General features: G+C 48.7%; 1 protein-coding gene across 6 annotated transcripts in view; it reads right to left on the reverse strand.

The window, feature by feature from the left end:
• Window positions 1-5,797: 5,797 nt before the first annotated feature.
• Window positions 5,798-14,688, reverse strand: part of LOC138800587 (uncharacterized) — a 38,816-nt gene continuing 29,925 nt past the window's right edge. For all 6 annotated transcript variants that reach the window (XM_069982371.1, XM_069982370.1, XM_069982369.1 and 3 more), the window contains 6 exons: window positions 13,244-13,469; window positions 12,874-13,044; window positions 12,376-12,389; window positions 9,569-9,836; window positions 7,728-7,904; window positions 5,798-6,042 (listed from right to left, as the gene is read on the reverse strand). In XM_069982371.1, the coding sequence (XP_069838472.1) occupies window positions 6,032-6,042; window positions 7,728-7,904; window positions 9,569-9,836; window positions 12,376-12,389; window positions 12,874-13,044; window positions 13,244-13,469 (867 nt within the window). In that variant the 3' untranslated portion in view covers window positions 5,798-6,031. The remainder of the gene's footprint in view (window positions 6,043-7,727; window positions 7,905-9,568; window positions 9,837-12,375; window positions 12,390-12,873; window positions 13,045-13,243; window positions 13,470-14,688) is intronic.

Below are 14,688 nucleotides of genomic sequence, written 5' to 3' on the forward strand. Positions count from 1 at the left end.
CTTTCCTGGGGGGGGCGGCTTTGCCGCCCAATCTTTGCAGTTTGGGGGGACCGGGAGTTCGCAGGGGCAGTCGGCCCAGTCCGGGGGAGGGAAGGCCGGTTTGTGCTGGCAGTTTAATGATGGCCAGTGCAAATACGGGTCGGCCTGTAAGTTTAGGCATGTCTGTGGCGCGTGTGGCGGATCTTCCCATGGCTCCGCCCGGTGTTACAGAAAAGGTAAAGGGCGGGGTGCTGGCCATGGGGGCGACTCCGGTGAGGGTGGACGTGATGCGCCCCTTCCTCGACAGATTTCCGGACAGGGCCAAGGCGGCTCTGCTCACTGATGGCTTTACTGACGGCTTTGTCATTCCTTCCCCTTCTCACACGGTCCCCGCTTCACGGCGAAACTTGAAGTCGGCCTATCAGTACGCCTCCGTGGTGTCCCAAAAATTGGCTAAGGAGGTGTCCTTAGGGAGGATGGGTGGCCCCTTTGATTCTCCCCTGTGGGAGGATCTGGTAGTGTCTCCCTTGGGTGTAGTCCCCAAGAAGGAGCCGAACAGGTTTCGGCTAATTCACCATCTCTCTCACCCGCGCGGGCGGTCGGTGAACGCTGGGATTGATCCCGATCTGTGTTCGGTGGTCTACACCTCGTTTGACTCGGCGGTGGCGTGGGTGAGGGAGTATGGTCCAGGGGCTTTGATGGCGAAGACCGACATCGAGTCGGCTTTTCGTCTTCTCCCCGTGCATCCGGTAAGCATGCGACTGCTGGGCTGCTTTTGGGAGGGCGCCTTCTTCGTGGATAGGTGTCTTCCCATGGGTTGCTCCCTTTCGTGCGCTTATTTTGAGGCGTTCAGCTCCTTCCTCGAGTGGGTGGTTCGGGATATGGCTGGTGTGCGGTCGGTCATTCATTATTTGGATGACTTCCTGTTCATCGGTCCCCCCGGGTCTCTCATTTGTGGGAATTTGCTGGGCACCATGGAGTGGGTGGCGGGCCGTTTTGGGGTGCCGCTTGCACGGGACAAGACGGAGGGCCCGTCGTCAGTGCTTAAATTCTTGGGAATCACCATTGATTCCGTGCGGATGGAATGCCGGTTGCCCGCCGACAAGCTGGAGGCTCTGAAGGGGGACATACAACGAGCTCTGGCTTGGCGGAAGGTAACTTTGCGGGACTTGCAGTCTCTGCTTGGCAAGTTGAACTTTGCCTGCCGGATAATGCCCATGGGGAGGGTTTTTTGTCGACGGTTGGCGGGGGCGACGGCGGGGGTGCGGTCTCCTCATCATTTCATCAGGGTGACTAGGGAGTTGCGGGAGGACTTGGTGGTTTGGGCGACGTTCTTGGACAAGTATAATGGTCGGTCACTGTTCATAGCTCCGGTGGTGGACAGTTTCGATTGGGAACTGTTTACGGACGCTGCAGGGGGTGTTGGTTTTGGGGCATACTGTCAGGGCCAGTGGTGCGTGGAGAGGTGGCCCAGCGCTTGGTGCGACGGGGGGTTGGTGCGGAACCTTGCCCTCCTGGAACTTTTCCCCATAGTGGTTGCGGTGGAGATTTGGGGAGAGAAGTTCCGGGACAGGAAGGTCCGTTTCCACTGCGACAATATGGCGGTTGTCTCGGCGGTGAACTCAGGGTCGGCGTCTTCCCCCCCGGTGGTGCGCTTGCTGCGTCATCTGGTCCTTTGTTGTTTGTCTCTTAATGCGTGGGTGGTGGCAGTGCACGTACCGGGTGTCAAGAATTCAGTGGCCGACTCTTTGTCTCGTCAGGAGTGGGAGCGGTTCCGGGAGTTGGTGCCGGAGGCGGCAGAAGATGGCATCCCATGCCCCTTGGATCTGTGGCGGCTTGTCTGAGGACGGCGGGGGAACTCGTGAGGAGTTCGCTGGCTGGTAGCACTTGGAGGGCGTATTCAGTGGCATGGGGGGAGTGGGTGGCATGGGAGCATGAATGGGGCGGTGTGCAGTCTGATGAGGATCGGGTGCTGGCGGTGCTTGGGTGGCTGGGTACTGTGGCAGCGGCGGGCTGGTCTGTGGCTAAAGTTAATCGTTTTGTGGCGGCTCTGGCCTTTGGCCTTAAGGTAAGGGGGCTCAGGGACGTCACAAAGAATTTCTTGGTGGGCCAGGCCCTGAGGGGCTTCCGGAGGGGGAGGTCACGGCCTGATAGGCGGAGGCCAGTGTCTTTTGCCCTGTTGGAACGGCTTGGTGAGTGTTTAGGTTCAGTGTGTAGTTCGGAGTCGGAATTGGTTCTGTTTCGTTTGGCTTTCTCTTGGGCGTTTTTTGGGGCATTAAGGGTGGGGGAGCTGGTGTCCCCGTCAGTTAAGAAAGCTGGTGGTTTGATGAGGGAGGATGTTTGGCTGGAACAGGACAGGGTGGTTTTTCGGATACGGCGGTCGAAGACCGATCAGCGGGGCAAGGGGCGCGACGTGGTGTTGCAGGCAGTGGGGGGGTCGAGGATGTGCCCAGTGCAGTGTGTTAAGGAGTTGTTTGCATTGGGGGGTGGGGGAAGCGGGCCGGTGCTGCGGCATGTGGATGGGTCGTTCTTATCCCGTTACCAGTTTACGGCCGTCTTTAGGAGGTGCTTGGGCGAGTTGGGGTTGGATGGCAGGTTGTTTGCCCCTCATTCCTTCCGAATAGGGGCGGCAACGGAGGCCGCGAGTTGGGGTCTGAGTGCTGAGGTGGTGCGGCGTATAGGGAGATGGGAGTCCGGTCGGTTTAGATCTTATGTTCGGCCCCAGCTGGCGCATTTTTAGTGGCAGGGGTGGGTGTTGATCTGTGGTGGGAGTCGTTTTTCTTTTGGTGTTTTTTGTTTTGTCCGAGTTTTAGGGCGTGTTTATTTCTCTCTGCTTTGTTTTTTGTGTGTTGCAGGTGGCGGCCCGGCTCTGGTCTGGATCATGGGTCATTCGTATGTCGCGAGGGGTGCGCAGCGGGCGGACATTCGCCCGGAGGGGCGGCAGCTCGGTCTGTCCAGGGCGGCGGCGATTGTGCGGTGGCTGGGAGTTGGGGTTATGGTGTGGAACAAAGTACTGCCGGAGGTTCACCGTTTTGCAAGGCTGGACAGGCCCCCGGATATCTTGGTGTTGCATATTGGAGGTAATGATCTGGGGGTCCGCCCATTCCGTGAATTGATTAGGGATGTCCGGTACGATCTCCTGCGCCTCTGGAGGATTTTTCCGGGGGTTCGGGTGGTCTGGTCGGACATTGTGCCCAGGAGGACTTGGAAGGTCGCCAGGTCGGTAGTGAAGCTCAATAAGGCTCGGGTGAAAGTCAACAGAGCAGTAGGCGCGTTTGTGGCGCGTAATGGGGGAGTGTTGGTTCGGCACAGGGATTTGGAGGATTGTTCTTGCAACTACTGGCTGGGGGACGGGGTTCATCGGAACGCGGTGGGGACAGATCTGTGGGCGCTTGGCATTCAGGAAGGTGTGGAAAGAGCCCTCTGTTTGTGGGGGAGCTCGCACGTGTGAGGTTTTCCCAGGTGCTCGCGTGGCGGGTTAGGGGGTCCTTGGGGTTGGAAAAATGGAGTATAAGGGGGGGTACACGAGGTGAGGTGCACCCCCATTCCCCCTCATTTTATTAAGGATTATCGGGGGGCCTTGGAGGAGGCTGGGCTCCTGACTGGGTGGTGTCCCGGGGAGTAATGGTTTGTGGACAATCGGCCAGTGCCTTTGGACTTGTGGTAGGGCTCCTGAGCCTGGGGGAACCGGCTGGGGGTCGGATAGGAGGGCTAATAGCCTGATATTTTGTGGCACAGTTATGGGTGGCCGGTTGTAGTTTTAGCCTCAAGGACCTCCTTCCCGTTCTAGGTCATTGTTGCATAATGTTTTTTATGTTTTGTACGTTTATTAATAAAATTTGGCTGCTGTGGCCAAAACTTTCCAAAGAACCAGGTCTCTGTCTTCTTTGTGGGAAGGAGGGAAGGGGGGTGGTATGTGGGAAGAGGGGGGGGGGATAAGGGTAATGGAGGGATCAGCTTCCCCATGTCATGCCAAACAATACACTTAACTGGACGATCACAGCTGCTGTGTAGATGTAGACTAGCCTCTGTGCTGCCCCCTGCAGGCTCCATCCCTGGGTCTGCTATCCCTATGCTCAGCTGCAGGGTGGATGTAGACTAGCCTCTGTGCTGCCCCCTGCAGGCTCCATCCTTGGGTCTGCTATCTCTGAGCTCCGCTGCAGGGTGGATGTAGACCAGCCTCTGTGCTGCCCCCTGCAGGCTCCATCCCTGGGTCTGCTAACCCTATGCTCAGCTGCAGGGTGGATGGAGACTAGCCTCTGTGCTGCCCCCTGCAGGCTCCATCCCTGTGTCTGCTATCCCTATGCTCAGCTGCAGTGTAGATGTAGACTAGCCTCTGTGCTGCCCCCTGCAGGCTCCATCCCTGTGTCTGCTATCTCTATGCTCAGCTGCAGGGTGGATGTAGACTAGCCTCTGTGCTGCCCCCTGTAGACTCCATCCCTGTGTCTGCTATCTCTATGCTCAGCTGCAGGGTGGATGTAGACTAGCCTCTGTGCTGCCCCCTGCAGGCTTCATCCCTGTGTCTGCTATCTCTATGCTCAGCTGTGGATACAGACTAGCCTCTGTACTAAATCCTATATACTATATAACATCCTGCAATCCCACCAGACTGTTAGAAGTCCCCACACCAGCACTGATCAGTCTAATATGTGAATCCAGCATTTTCTCTATTTACAAAGTCTGCACAGTGCACTGGCTGTTTCTCTTCTCTTCCTGCTCTCTCCCTCCTCGGCCCCTCCCACCTCCATAGACCATAATAGGCAGTGCAAACCTCTCTTCAGGGCTTCTCTGTGATGTACATGTTTGGTGTCCCACCACAAGTGTTGCTAGTCTGTACACCCCTCGCAAAAACCTGTACTCAAAGTTCATTGGTAATGAAGTTATGCCTAAGTTTTGCAACTAAATGTCACTAGTATGTATATCTGTACTTGTATATTGCACAGCTGTAGTGAGCAAAGGGTTATTGTTTATTTCTGATCTGTGCACAAATGAGAGCTCTTGCTTTTCTCCACCTATCTCTATCCTCTTCTTTCTCTGCACTTTCTTTTCCACCACTCACAGGAGTGATTACATACCCTGTAGGAAGTTGTCACATGGGGAGAGGAAGCACACACACACACACACACACACACTTAGTCAGTCTTATCTTATTCTTGGTAGAGAGAGGAAGTAAGACAAGACGGTCCCTGCTGTAGTCCAGTCTTCTTGAAAACGAACAGATACAAAGTGAGGTGGGAAAACAGCTGTGTGAGTAAGTAAGGAAGTAAGTCTGGGAAAGTTTTATAATAACACAACCCGACAGAGTTTAAGTGTGAGACAACCTTTCAGCCAAATGACCTGGTACCTCAACCGCAAACCTGTCGGTGACCTGCGCTTTTACCTGCACACTGTGGAAATGAGCAACTTGTTGGAGCCCAGGAGACCCACGGACAGCCCCCCCCCCCCCTCCTTTTCCCTCTATCCCCAGTTTTCTTCCCCTCCCTTTTTCTTAGTTACACTCATGGTTTGGTTCCATCAGATCTAGATCCCTGAGCCTAGCCCAGATGATACTACTCCTTTAGATCCTCCTTTCTGACAGGAACCCATTGTTTATTTGATTGTTACCACAATGTTTTTATAAAACTCCTTCCGACTGAGCTTCTGATTTCTCCCATTTCTTCATTTTTCCCATTTTCTAACTAATCTGTCCCTAAAGTATAAAGCTCCCTGCCCGACTACTTGGAAATGATTTATTAGTGTTGAAAAAAATTATAAAAACAAGTTATAAAAGTAGATGTGATAACCAGACATGTGACATATAAGACATTGAGACGACGCCTGAAGATTTAAACATCATCTTTATTGCTCCCATAAATGTGTCAGACGCTGCATGCAGAGCCCGGAACATTGGACACAGCTGCTGCACGCTTCCTGGACAGACGCCACATAACGGCCACAGCGGGAGGGTCAATGTCATGGGGACCGGATCCACAGACCACATAAGCAGCTCCAATGTTCTCCACAAGTTCCCTCCATTTTCATGTTCATTTCCTGCATCTGTTTTTTATATCATTCATTTATTTTCTGGAAAAACAAACAAAAATCCAACAAATAAGACGGATGAATGTCATTCCATGTATACACCGCCACATGTCAAGTCTATGCTGGAAGGACCGAGCAGCCAGCGAGTTCTAGAGATTGGAAAAATTGGGGGGAAAATGGCATCCATCCAGAGAGACTTAAAGCGTTTCGAAGCCTTGCTCTCTCATTGTTCTTATTGTTCTCATTGTTTTCAAAGTTCTCATTGTTCTCATAGGTCTCATAGTTCTCATTGCTCTCAGTGTTCTCATAGTTCTCATTGTTCTCATAGCTCTCATTGTTCTCATAGCTCTTATTGTTCTCATTGTTCTCATAGTTCTCATTGCTCTCATTGTTCTCATAGCTCTTATTGTTCTCATTGTTCTCGTAGTTCTCATTGCTCTTATTGTTCTCATTGTTTCTTGCATATCTTAGTTAGGAGATTCCCGCCTCCATCACTTCATCTGGACTAATGTAACATGTTTTTTTATCCTGTGCAGAGTAATATGCATGCGAACCTGGAAGCACCAAAACTTCTGAATGTGGATCCAGTCCTAATGTGATTGTTCTGTCCTTGCTGAATGTAGATCCAGTCCTAATGTGTATGTACAGGTCCTTGCTGAAGGTGGATCCAGTCCTAATGTGAATGTTCGGTCCTTCATGAAGGCGGATCCAGCGCTATGGTGAATGTACAGGTCCCTTGCTGAATTTGGATCCAGTCCTATGGTGAATGTACAGGTCCTTGCTGAAGGTGGATCCAGTCCTAATGTGTATGTACAGGTCCTTGCTGAATGTGGATCCAGTCCTAATGTGAATGTTTGGTCCTTGCTGAAGGTGGATCCAGTCCTAATGTGAATGTTCGGTCCTTGCTGAAGGCGGATCCAGTCCTAATGTGAAAGTTCAGTCCTTGCTGAAGGCGGATCCAGTCCTATGGTGAATGTACAGGTCCCTTGCTGAATTTGGATCCAGTCCTAATGTGAATGTACAGGTCCTTGCTGAAGATGGATCCAGTCCTAATGTGAATGTACAGGTCCTTGCTGAAGGTGGATCCAGTCCTAATGTGAACGTTCAGTCCTTGCTGAAGGTGGATCCAGTCCTAATGTGAATGTACAGGTCCTTGCTGAAGGTGGATCCAGTCCTAATGTGAATGTTTGGTCCTTGCTGAAGGTGGATCCAGCCCTATGTGAATGTACAGGTCCTTGCTGAAGGTGGATCCAGTCCTAATGTGAAAGTTCAGTCCTTGCTGAAGGCGGATCCAGTCCTATGGTGAATGTACAGGTCCCTTGCTGAATTTGGATCCAGTCCTAATGTGAATGTACAGGTCCTTGCTGAAGGTGGATCCAGTCCTAATGTGAATGTACAGGTCCTTGCTGAAGGTGGATCCAGTCCTAATGTGAACGTTCAGTCCTTGCTGAAGGTGGATCCAGTCCTAATGTGAATGTACAGGTCCTTGCTGAAGGTGGATCCAGTCCTAATGTGAATGTTTGGTCCTTGCTGAAGGTGGATCCAGTCATACTTCCATCCTCCCTACCTCAGGGTAACTTGATGGGCAGATGTCTTTTTGGACACTGTGGCTGTGTAATGACTGGTCTGACCACTTGATACATGGCACAACCCCTCACCCTCCTCATTATTTGTTGTAACTAACTGTGAATAATCCGCGTCACTCTCATCCTCGCTGATCATCTCACCTCCATGTATCAGGTTCCTCATCTTCACCAGGGGCTCCACAACCTCCTTCTCCTCTGAGGTGAACAGAAACAGACCTTTGGCCTTGTCCTGAATACTGGGCTGACTGCCCTGGATCCGGGACTTCTCCTCCTCGCTGGCGTCCTGCAGGTCGTCCACCACCACAATCACGTTTTTATCTGAGGAGGAAAGAAAGGCGTGAGCCCTCGGGTTCTCTTATTCTTTGACCTATACAATCCCTCGAAAGGCTCACATAGAAATCATAGAGAATTGGCAAAGAAATAGATGAACTATATAAACATAAAACAGCTGAAGATGATACATTAAAGAACAATTAAAAAATTTTTTTGCATCGTGAGTATTTTTTTAACTAACTGATTTCTGATTGTCAGACGGCTGATCTACTATGGTCTACTATGGTGCAAACTGGAGGACACCAACAAGTTCTCAGAGCGTCAGATGAATCACCCGGCATGAAGCCCCTTCTCTGATCTCTAAGCATCACATTTATCAGGGTTATTTAGTTTTTACTTGTAGGTTTGGGGTTGGCAGGTGAATATTAAAGATGAGTGAGCATGCTCTATCGAGTATAGTATGCGCTTGAGTATGGGGCTACTCGAAAGTGCTGGATACTGGAGCGAGTACTGCAGGCAGCTCATTAACAAAAAGCTTGGTGAGTATAATGCATTCCCATAGCCTTAAAGGGTCACTGTCGCTTTGAAAAACTTTTGACATCACAGACGTCACAGAGACATTTCATAGAGACATCAAAGAGACATGTCATAGAGACATTCTCCATGCTTGTTTTTCCCATGGGTATGGGTGTGAAAACTCAGACCCGGACCAACAAAACTTGTGACATGTCTTTATGACGACTCTATGACTTCTCTATGACATGCCAAATGTTTTTCAAAACGAGAGTGACACTTTAATAAAGTATGAGACGATCAGATCTTTCATATGAGCAGCAAGATCAGAATCCAAAAGATACCCATGGAGGTCGGGTCCCCATGGATATGGAGACCCCACTTTCCGAATATGCAGGGGATCTTGCCACTGATTCAGAAGTACTGACCTTGACAGATTTCTTAAACCACATGGGAAGAGGAGTTTACTTACCACTGATTGTTTGAGCAGACATAGTTAGACAGGCAGAAGACTGGAGAGGTAAGTATTCTCTGCCGAGCGGGGGGGGGGCACCTGGTTACATACTCAAGTCCCTCATTGTTTTCAAAAGGGGCTTGTTACTCAAATCGAGCACTGAAAAATTCTCAACTTGAGTAACGTGCACTTGAGTATTTCGGTGCACGCTCACTTCTGAATATGTCCATTCAGCCAATCAGCAGAGCGGACACATCTACATGCTAGCTCCAAAACTAGAAATACTGCGGGATCGGGGCTCCATAGTCTGATATTTATACCTTTCTATCTAGTAAAATAAGAACCAATTCCTGAAGACCCAAAACCCAAACACTGAAGAACCAAATCTCTAATAAAGACCCAAAGTCCCAATCAATGACCCAAAGGCTGAACCCCAAAACTGCCTATAACGACCCAAAGTTCCAATCAATGACGAATGACCCAACGACTGAACACCAAAACTATGTATAAAGACCCAAAGTCCCGATCAGTAACCCAAAAGCTGAACATCAAAACTGCTTATAAAGACCCAAAGTCCCAATCAATGACCCAAAGACTGAACACCAAAACTGCTTATAAACCCAAAGTCCCAATCAATGACCCAAAGACTGAACACCAAAACTGCTTATAAAGACCCAAAGTAAACATGTCAATCCCTGAAGACCCAAGTCCCTATTGGAAACCTGTGGACTGTGTCTCTTACCAAGCATCTTAGACATGTAGTCCAGCTCCTCGTCATACAGAGAATCGGTGACATCGGTGATATTGATCCTCCCTCGGTTTTTGGTATGATACAAGATTCCAAATGAACAATTGGAGACATTGGTCATAAACTGGTTGAAACCTCTGTTGGAAATATAACAAGGACGGACGTTTTTTACAGCGTCACAGAAATATTCAGAGTCCAGCAACTTCTTCAACCATTCAAACTCACTCTCCGAAGATCTTGAAAAGATTCCAACTTTATGAGTCTACAAAAACCACAGAGAGAAGCAGAGATTATGAGGGTTAATGTGAACGTCAGCTGGTGTCTAATGGGTCTTTATGGTCATCACAATTCCGTTAGGGTCTTATTGGGGCAGAGACCTTTTCACTTGGTTCTGATAAGAGGCAATATCCCCTAAAACAGTTTTCTGGAGACCATTTTGTTTTTGCATATTTGTCATAGTCATATAGTCCTATTTCTAGGCTACCTCCAAACTGTGACATGAGACAACGCACTTTCTTCTAAAGGGTGGAAAACTAATTTTCTGATCTTTTCCCTGGGGATCACTGCTTGGTGTGAAGTGTTCCCCGTGCCAGCTGTAAATCCCATTGGTATTATTCCAATACATTATCTTATACAGTTATCACAGATGGAATGTATATGAAAGGGTTAACTGTGCTCTCTCTATGCCTGATTTCTTAGGGCCCTATTCCACGGGACGCTTTTCGTTCAGATTATCGTTAAATCGTTTGAATCTAAACAATAATCGTTCAGTTGAATAGCAGTTAACAATTAAGGACCGAACGAGAAATCGTTGATCGCTTAATAAGACCTGGACCTATTTTTATCGTTGCTCGTTCGCAAATCGTTCGCATTGAATAAGACGTCTTTCGGTCGTTCAGAGTAAAGACAAACGCAATAGCGACGACTAAACGACTGCAAGAATGATCATAAGTAACAATTATCGTTCCATGGAAATGAGTGAACGATTTCAGGTCTTTCGCAATAGCGGTCGTTTGAGATCGTTAACGATTATGCGAACGATAATCGTCCCGTGGAATAGGGCCCTTAGTTTCAAGGGTCTTTTGTTTTCTTTCTCCTTATGTTATCTTACTGGTCTGCTGGATAGTTTATTAGAACCAATTGGGAAGTGTCTGTTGGATGGTTTATAACTTGTACAGACATTCTGCATATATGACCATATTATTTTCTTCGGATCAGAGGTTTAAGGGTTTATGAAGGGCTGGAGAGATAGTGTTTAACCTCTTAATGACGCGTGACAGGTATACCCATCATATAGTTGCTAAGGGTGTATAGAGGGGGCTCACAGCTCAAGGCCCCACTATGCCAGCCGCTACGGGCGGCTCAGTCATTAAAGAAGCAGTGCCCTTTTTTTTTATTCCCTCTCCCGCTGCAGGCTGATATGTACACTTACCATTGATCAGCTGTGTGGCCTCAATCTGGTGGTACGTCGCTGTTTGGGTCCCGCTGATGCCCCTGTGACCTCTACTCATTAGCTGCCGGCCAGCCGGAGCCCAGAAGTCAGACTCTTCATGCATCTCTGTCAGAGCGCTCTCATAGAGATGAATTGGAAATCCCCACTTCTGGTCTTCAAAATCAATGGGTTAAAAGGGGGTCAGAAGAGCCATGACGTCACCGCTAGCAGGTCCCAAATGATGTCGTACCACCAGAATAAAGCCACGCCGCTGGAAGCTGATCGTCAATGGGTAAGTGTACAGTAGATGTCAGCTTGAAGTGGGGGAACGAATAAAAAAAAAAAAAAAGTGCACTGCTTCTTTAAGTACCATGTACACTAAACACAACTGGAGGTCCCAAGAGAGAACTAGGTTGTTGGGGTAGAAGCCATGTTTGGAATAATCTGCTCTCTGACTGGATATCCATCTGACAGAGACCCCCCTCTTGGACAGGTGTTACCTGACGTCATAGCTTAGTGTATCTTGATCTTCTTTGTATTTGTAATCTTGCTTTGTCTTTGTCAGCAAACTATGTTGTTTTACTTAGCTATTGGGACCAGAATCCCGTAAAACACCAGCTTAGCAGAACCAGACCTTTAAATTGGTGACGAATTAGGAATCTGTTAAAGGTTGTCAGAATAACAAGTAACCTTGGTTTAAGGGGGTCTGGAGAAGCCCTTTAAAAGGAACCTGGGACTGTGGTCATGCTGCCTTCACTGAGGGCACTACAATATTGGGATAGTCCCACTGTGTTCAATGGCAGTACATTACCTTATGTTCAACAGGTGAGTATAACCTACTGTACATCCAAAAGCACGCTGCCGCCTACCCTCCAGTGGCCAATATATCAACCCTTATGAACTGAAATGGTCAGCAGTGCCTCTGTCCCTATATGATGCTGCCCACACAAGAGCAACACAAACCTCCTCATGCACAGGGACACATTTATATCTATGGGAACATATCAATTGTGAAGCTGGTGCATGGTATCTAGAAAGTCTCCGACCCTTGTTGAGTGTTCTCCTTGTGTCTGGCAACCAGACGTGTAGAATGTGTCTATTACACCAGCCCATCCTGTACCAGCTGAGACCAGATGCTTGGTGTAGAAGCACCATTCTCTCTAACATGGTGCGTGCAAGCTGGGGGGGGGGGGGTGTTTGGGGGATTTTGTAGAATCTTCAAATCCCCAATTCTTATAAATGATGATGACGATGATCTAGGTGTTGTCAGCATCTCATGACTCCATTGATCAATATCATCTACAGATCTATAGGAGATGTTCTATCTCCTCACTGAATATGTCCTCAGGTAGGTTGCGTCGTCTCTTACCGTCCTGAAAAAACCTGGGAAAAGAAATGCAGAAAATAGAAATTCAGTTTGGGTTTTGCGTGAGACCCGACCCATAATCCGAGGGGTTTTCATCCTCTCCAATGATTGATGAAGAGTAAACTGACCCCTGAGAAGGAAAGGATTGGCAAGTAGACATTCAGATGATGTTGGCGAAAAGCTGAGAGACCCCATATATATTAGATGGTTGGCCTCATCGTCTTTGGCCAACCATAATCTATTGTGTATGCAAAGCTTTAGGCTGGACGTGTATCAGATAAACCTGACAATTTTAGTTGGACCTGCAAACCATCTTATATGTATAGTGTCCTCCTGACCCAAAAGATGGTGTGTGTATTTTGACTTCCCTGATCCTTATGTTCTCAAGGAGATAAACTGTCACCAGAGGAGTCTGGCAGCAGCTTCCTTCCCCCTAGCTATGTCACGGGAATGGCCAGCTTTAGACTCATTGTATTGCAACCCCTGATGACATCTCGCTACCTGTCATAAGTTCCTTCATCTTCTCGATCTTCTTGCTGTAACCCTCCAGGTTGTCTTGGTACCAGGTGATTTGGTGTTGTGAGAAGTTAAGAAGCGTATAGTCACACGGCCCAGTCATCTGCTGCATCTCCGCGGTCTGGTCGCTCAGCACAATGATGACCTTCTTCAGTCCTGGGTGTAATGGAGAAGAAGACAACGCTCAGAATCCCTCTAAACCATGGAGACTTTCTAGAATTCTTTTCATATTTCAGGAATAAACTCATAGACACGGCTGGAGCCACCTATGGATCCTCATCGATCACTGTAACGAGGATCAGTATCCTCTGTCCTGTGCAGATACGGACATAGACATCTACACAAACCAACGTACCGTAATAAGAGGACAGATCCGTCACTTCTTTTAATGTTTCCGAATCCCATTCGAGTTTTTGGAAACAAAAGACGAGACAATGGCAGGAGGCCACTCTCTTCTTGTATTTCTCATCTCCGACTATTTCAAACTTCTTGGCTTTTTCATCACTTTTATACTTGTTGAAGATGAATGACTTTAGAGGGTTTTTCATCCAGTCCCATGAATCCGGAGACTTAGTGACAACCTGCAGTTCATAAGAAGACAATAATAGCATTGCAGTGTCCCGATACCCATATCCCACCTATTAAAAGTGTAACGTCATTGTGTGGCTGAAGAATCTCTATGAAAGTGTCTGCGGCTGGGTATCGTGAGTTTAATTGTATACACCGCCATTTTACTTGTCACACTGCTGGTGCTGTATACAGGTGTTATGGATGTGAACAGGGTACCTGACCATCTTTCAGAAAGCTTGTCCCAGTAGTATGTTTTAAAGGAGAAGCTCAGGTTTAAGCCTTTTTCCAGAGTGAAAACCAATCACTGCAAACTTACAGGAGGTCAAACTCAGACTTAGGTCTACAAAAGGCTGGGCCGTAAGGTTGGCTCTGGCATGAGAACCTCTGGCACCTAGACTAGTCAGGCTGGTCCTAGCATGAGAAGTGTGCACACCTAGACTAGTCAGGCTGGTCCTAGCATGAGAAGTGTGCACACCTAGACTAGTCAGGCTGGTCCTAGCATGAGAAGTGTGCACACCTAGACTAGTCAGGCTGGTCCTACCATGTGTACACACCTAGACTAGTCAGGCTTGTCCTAGCATGAGAAGTGTGAACACCTAGACTAGTCAGGCTGGTCCTAGCATGAGAAGTGTACACACCTAGACTAGTCAGGTTGCTCCTAGCATGAGAAGTGTGCACACCTAGACTAGTCAGGCTGGTCCTAGCATGAGACGTGTGCACACCTAGACTAGTCAGGCTGGTCCTAGCATGGGAAGAGTGCACACCTAGACTAGTCAGGCTGGTCCTAGCATGGGAAGAGTGCACACCTAGACTAGTCAGGCTGGTCCTAGCATGAGAAGTGTGCACACCTAGACTAGTCAGGCTGGTCCTAGCATGAGAAGTGTGCACACCCAGACTAGATAAGCTGGTCCTAGCATGAGAAGTGTGCACACCTAGACTAGATAAGCTGGTCCTAGCATGAGGAGTGTGCACACCTAGACTAGTCAGGCTGGTCCTAGCATGAGAAGTGTGCACACCTAGACTAGTCAGGTTGGCTCTGGCATGAGAAGTGTGCACACCTAGACTAGTCAGGCTGGTCCTAGCATGAGAAGTGTGCACACCTAGTTTAGTCAGGCTGGTCCTAGCATGAGAAGTGTGCACACCTAGACTAGTCAGGCTGGTCCTAGCATGAGAAGTGTGCACACCTAGACTAGTCAGGCTGGTCCTAGCATGAGAAGTGTACACACCTAG

Source organism: Dendropsophus ebraccatus, chromosome 9, assembly GCF_027789765.1.
Source record: "Dendropsophus ebraccatus isolate aDenEbr1 chromosome 9, aDenEbr1.pat, whole genome shotgun sequence".
Lineage (NCBI taxonomy): Eukaryota > Metazoa > Chordata > Amphibia > Anura > Hylidae > Dendropsophus > Dendropsophus ebraccatus.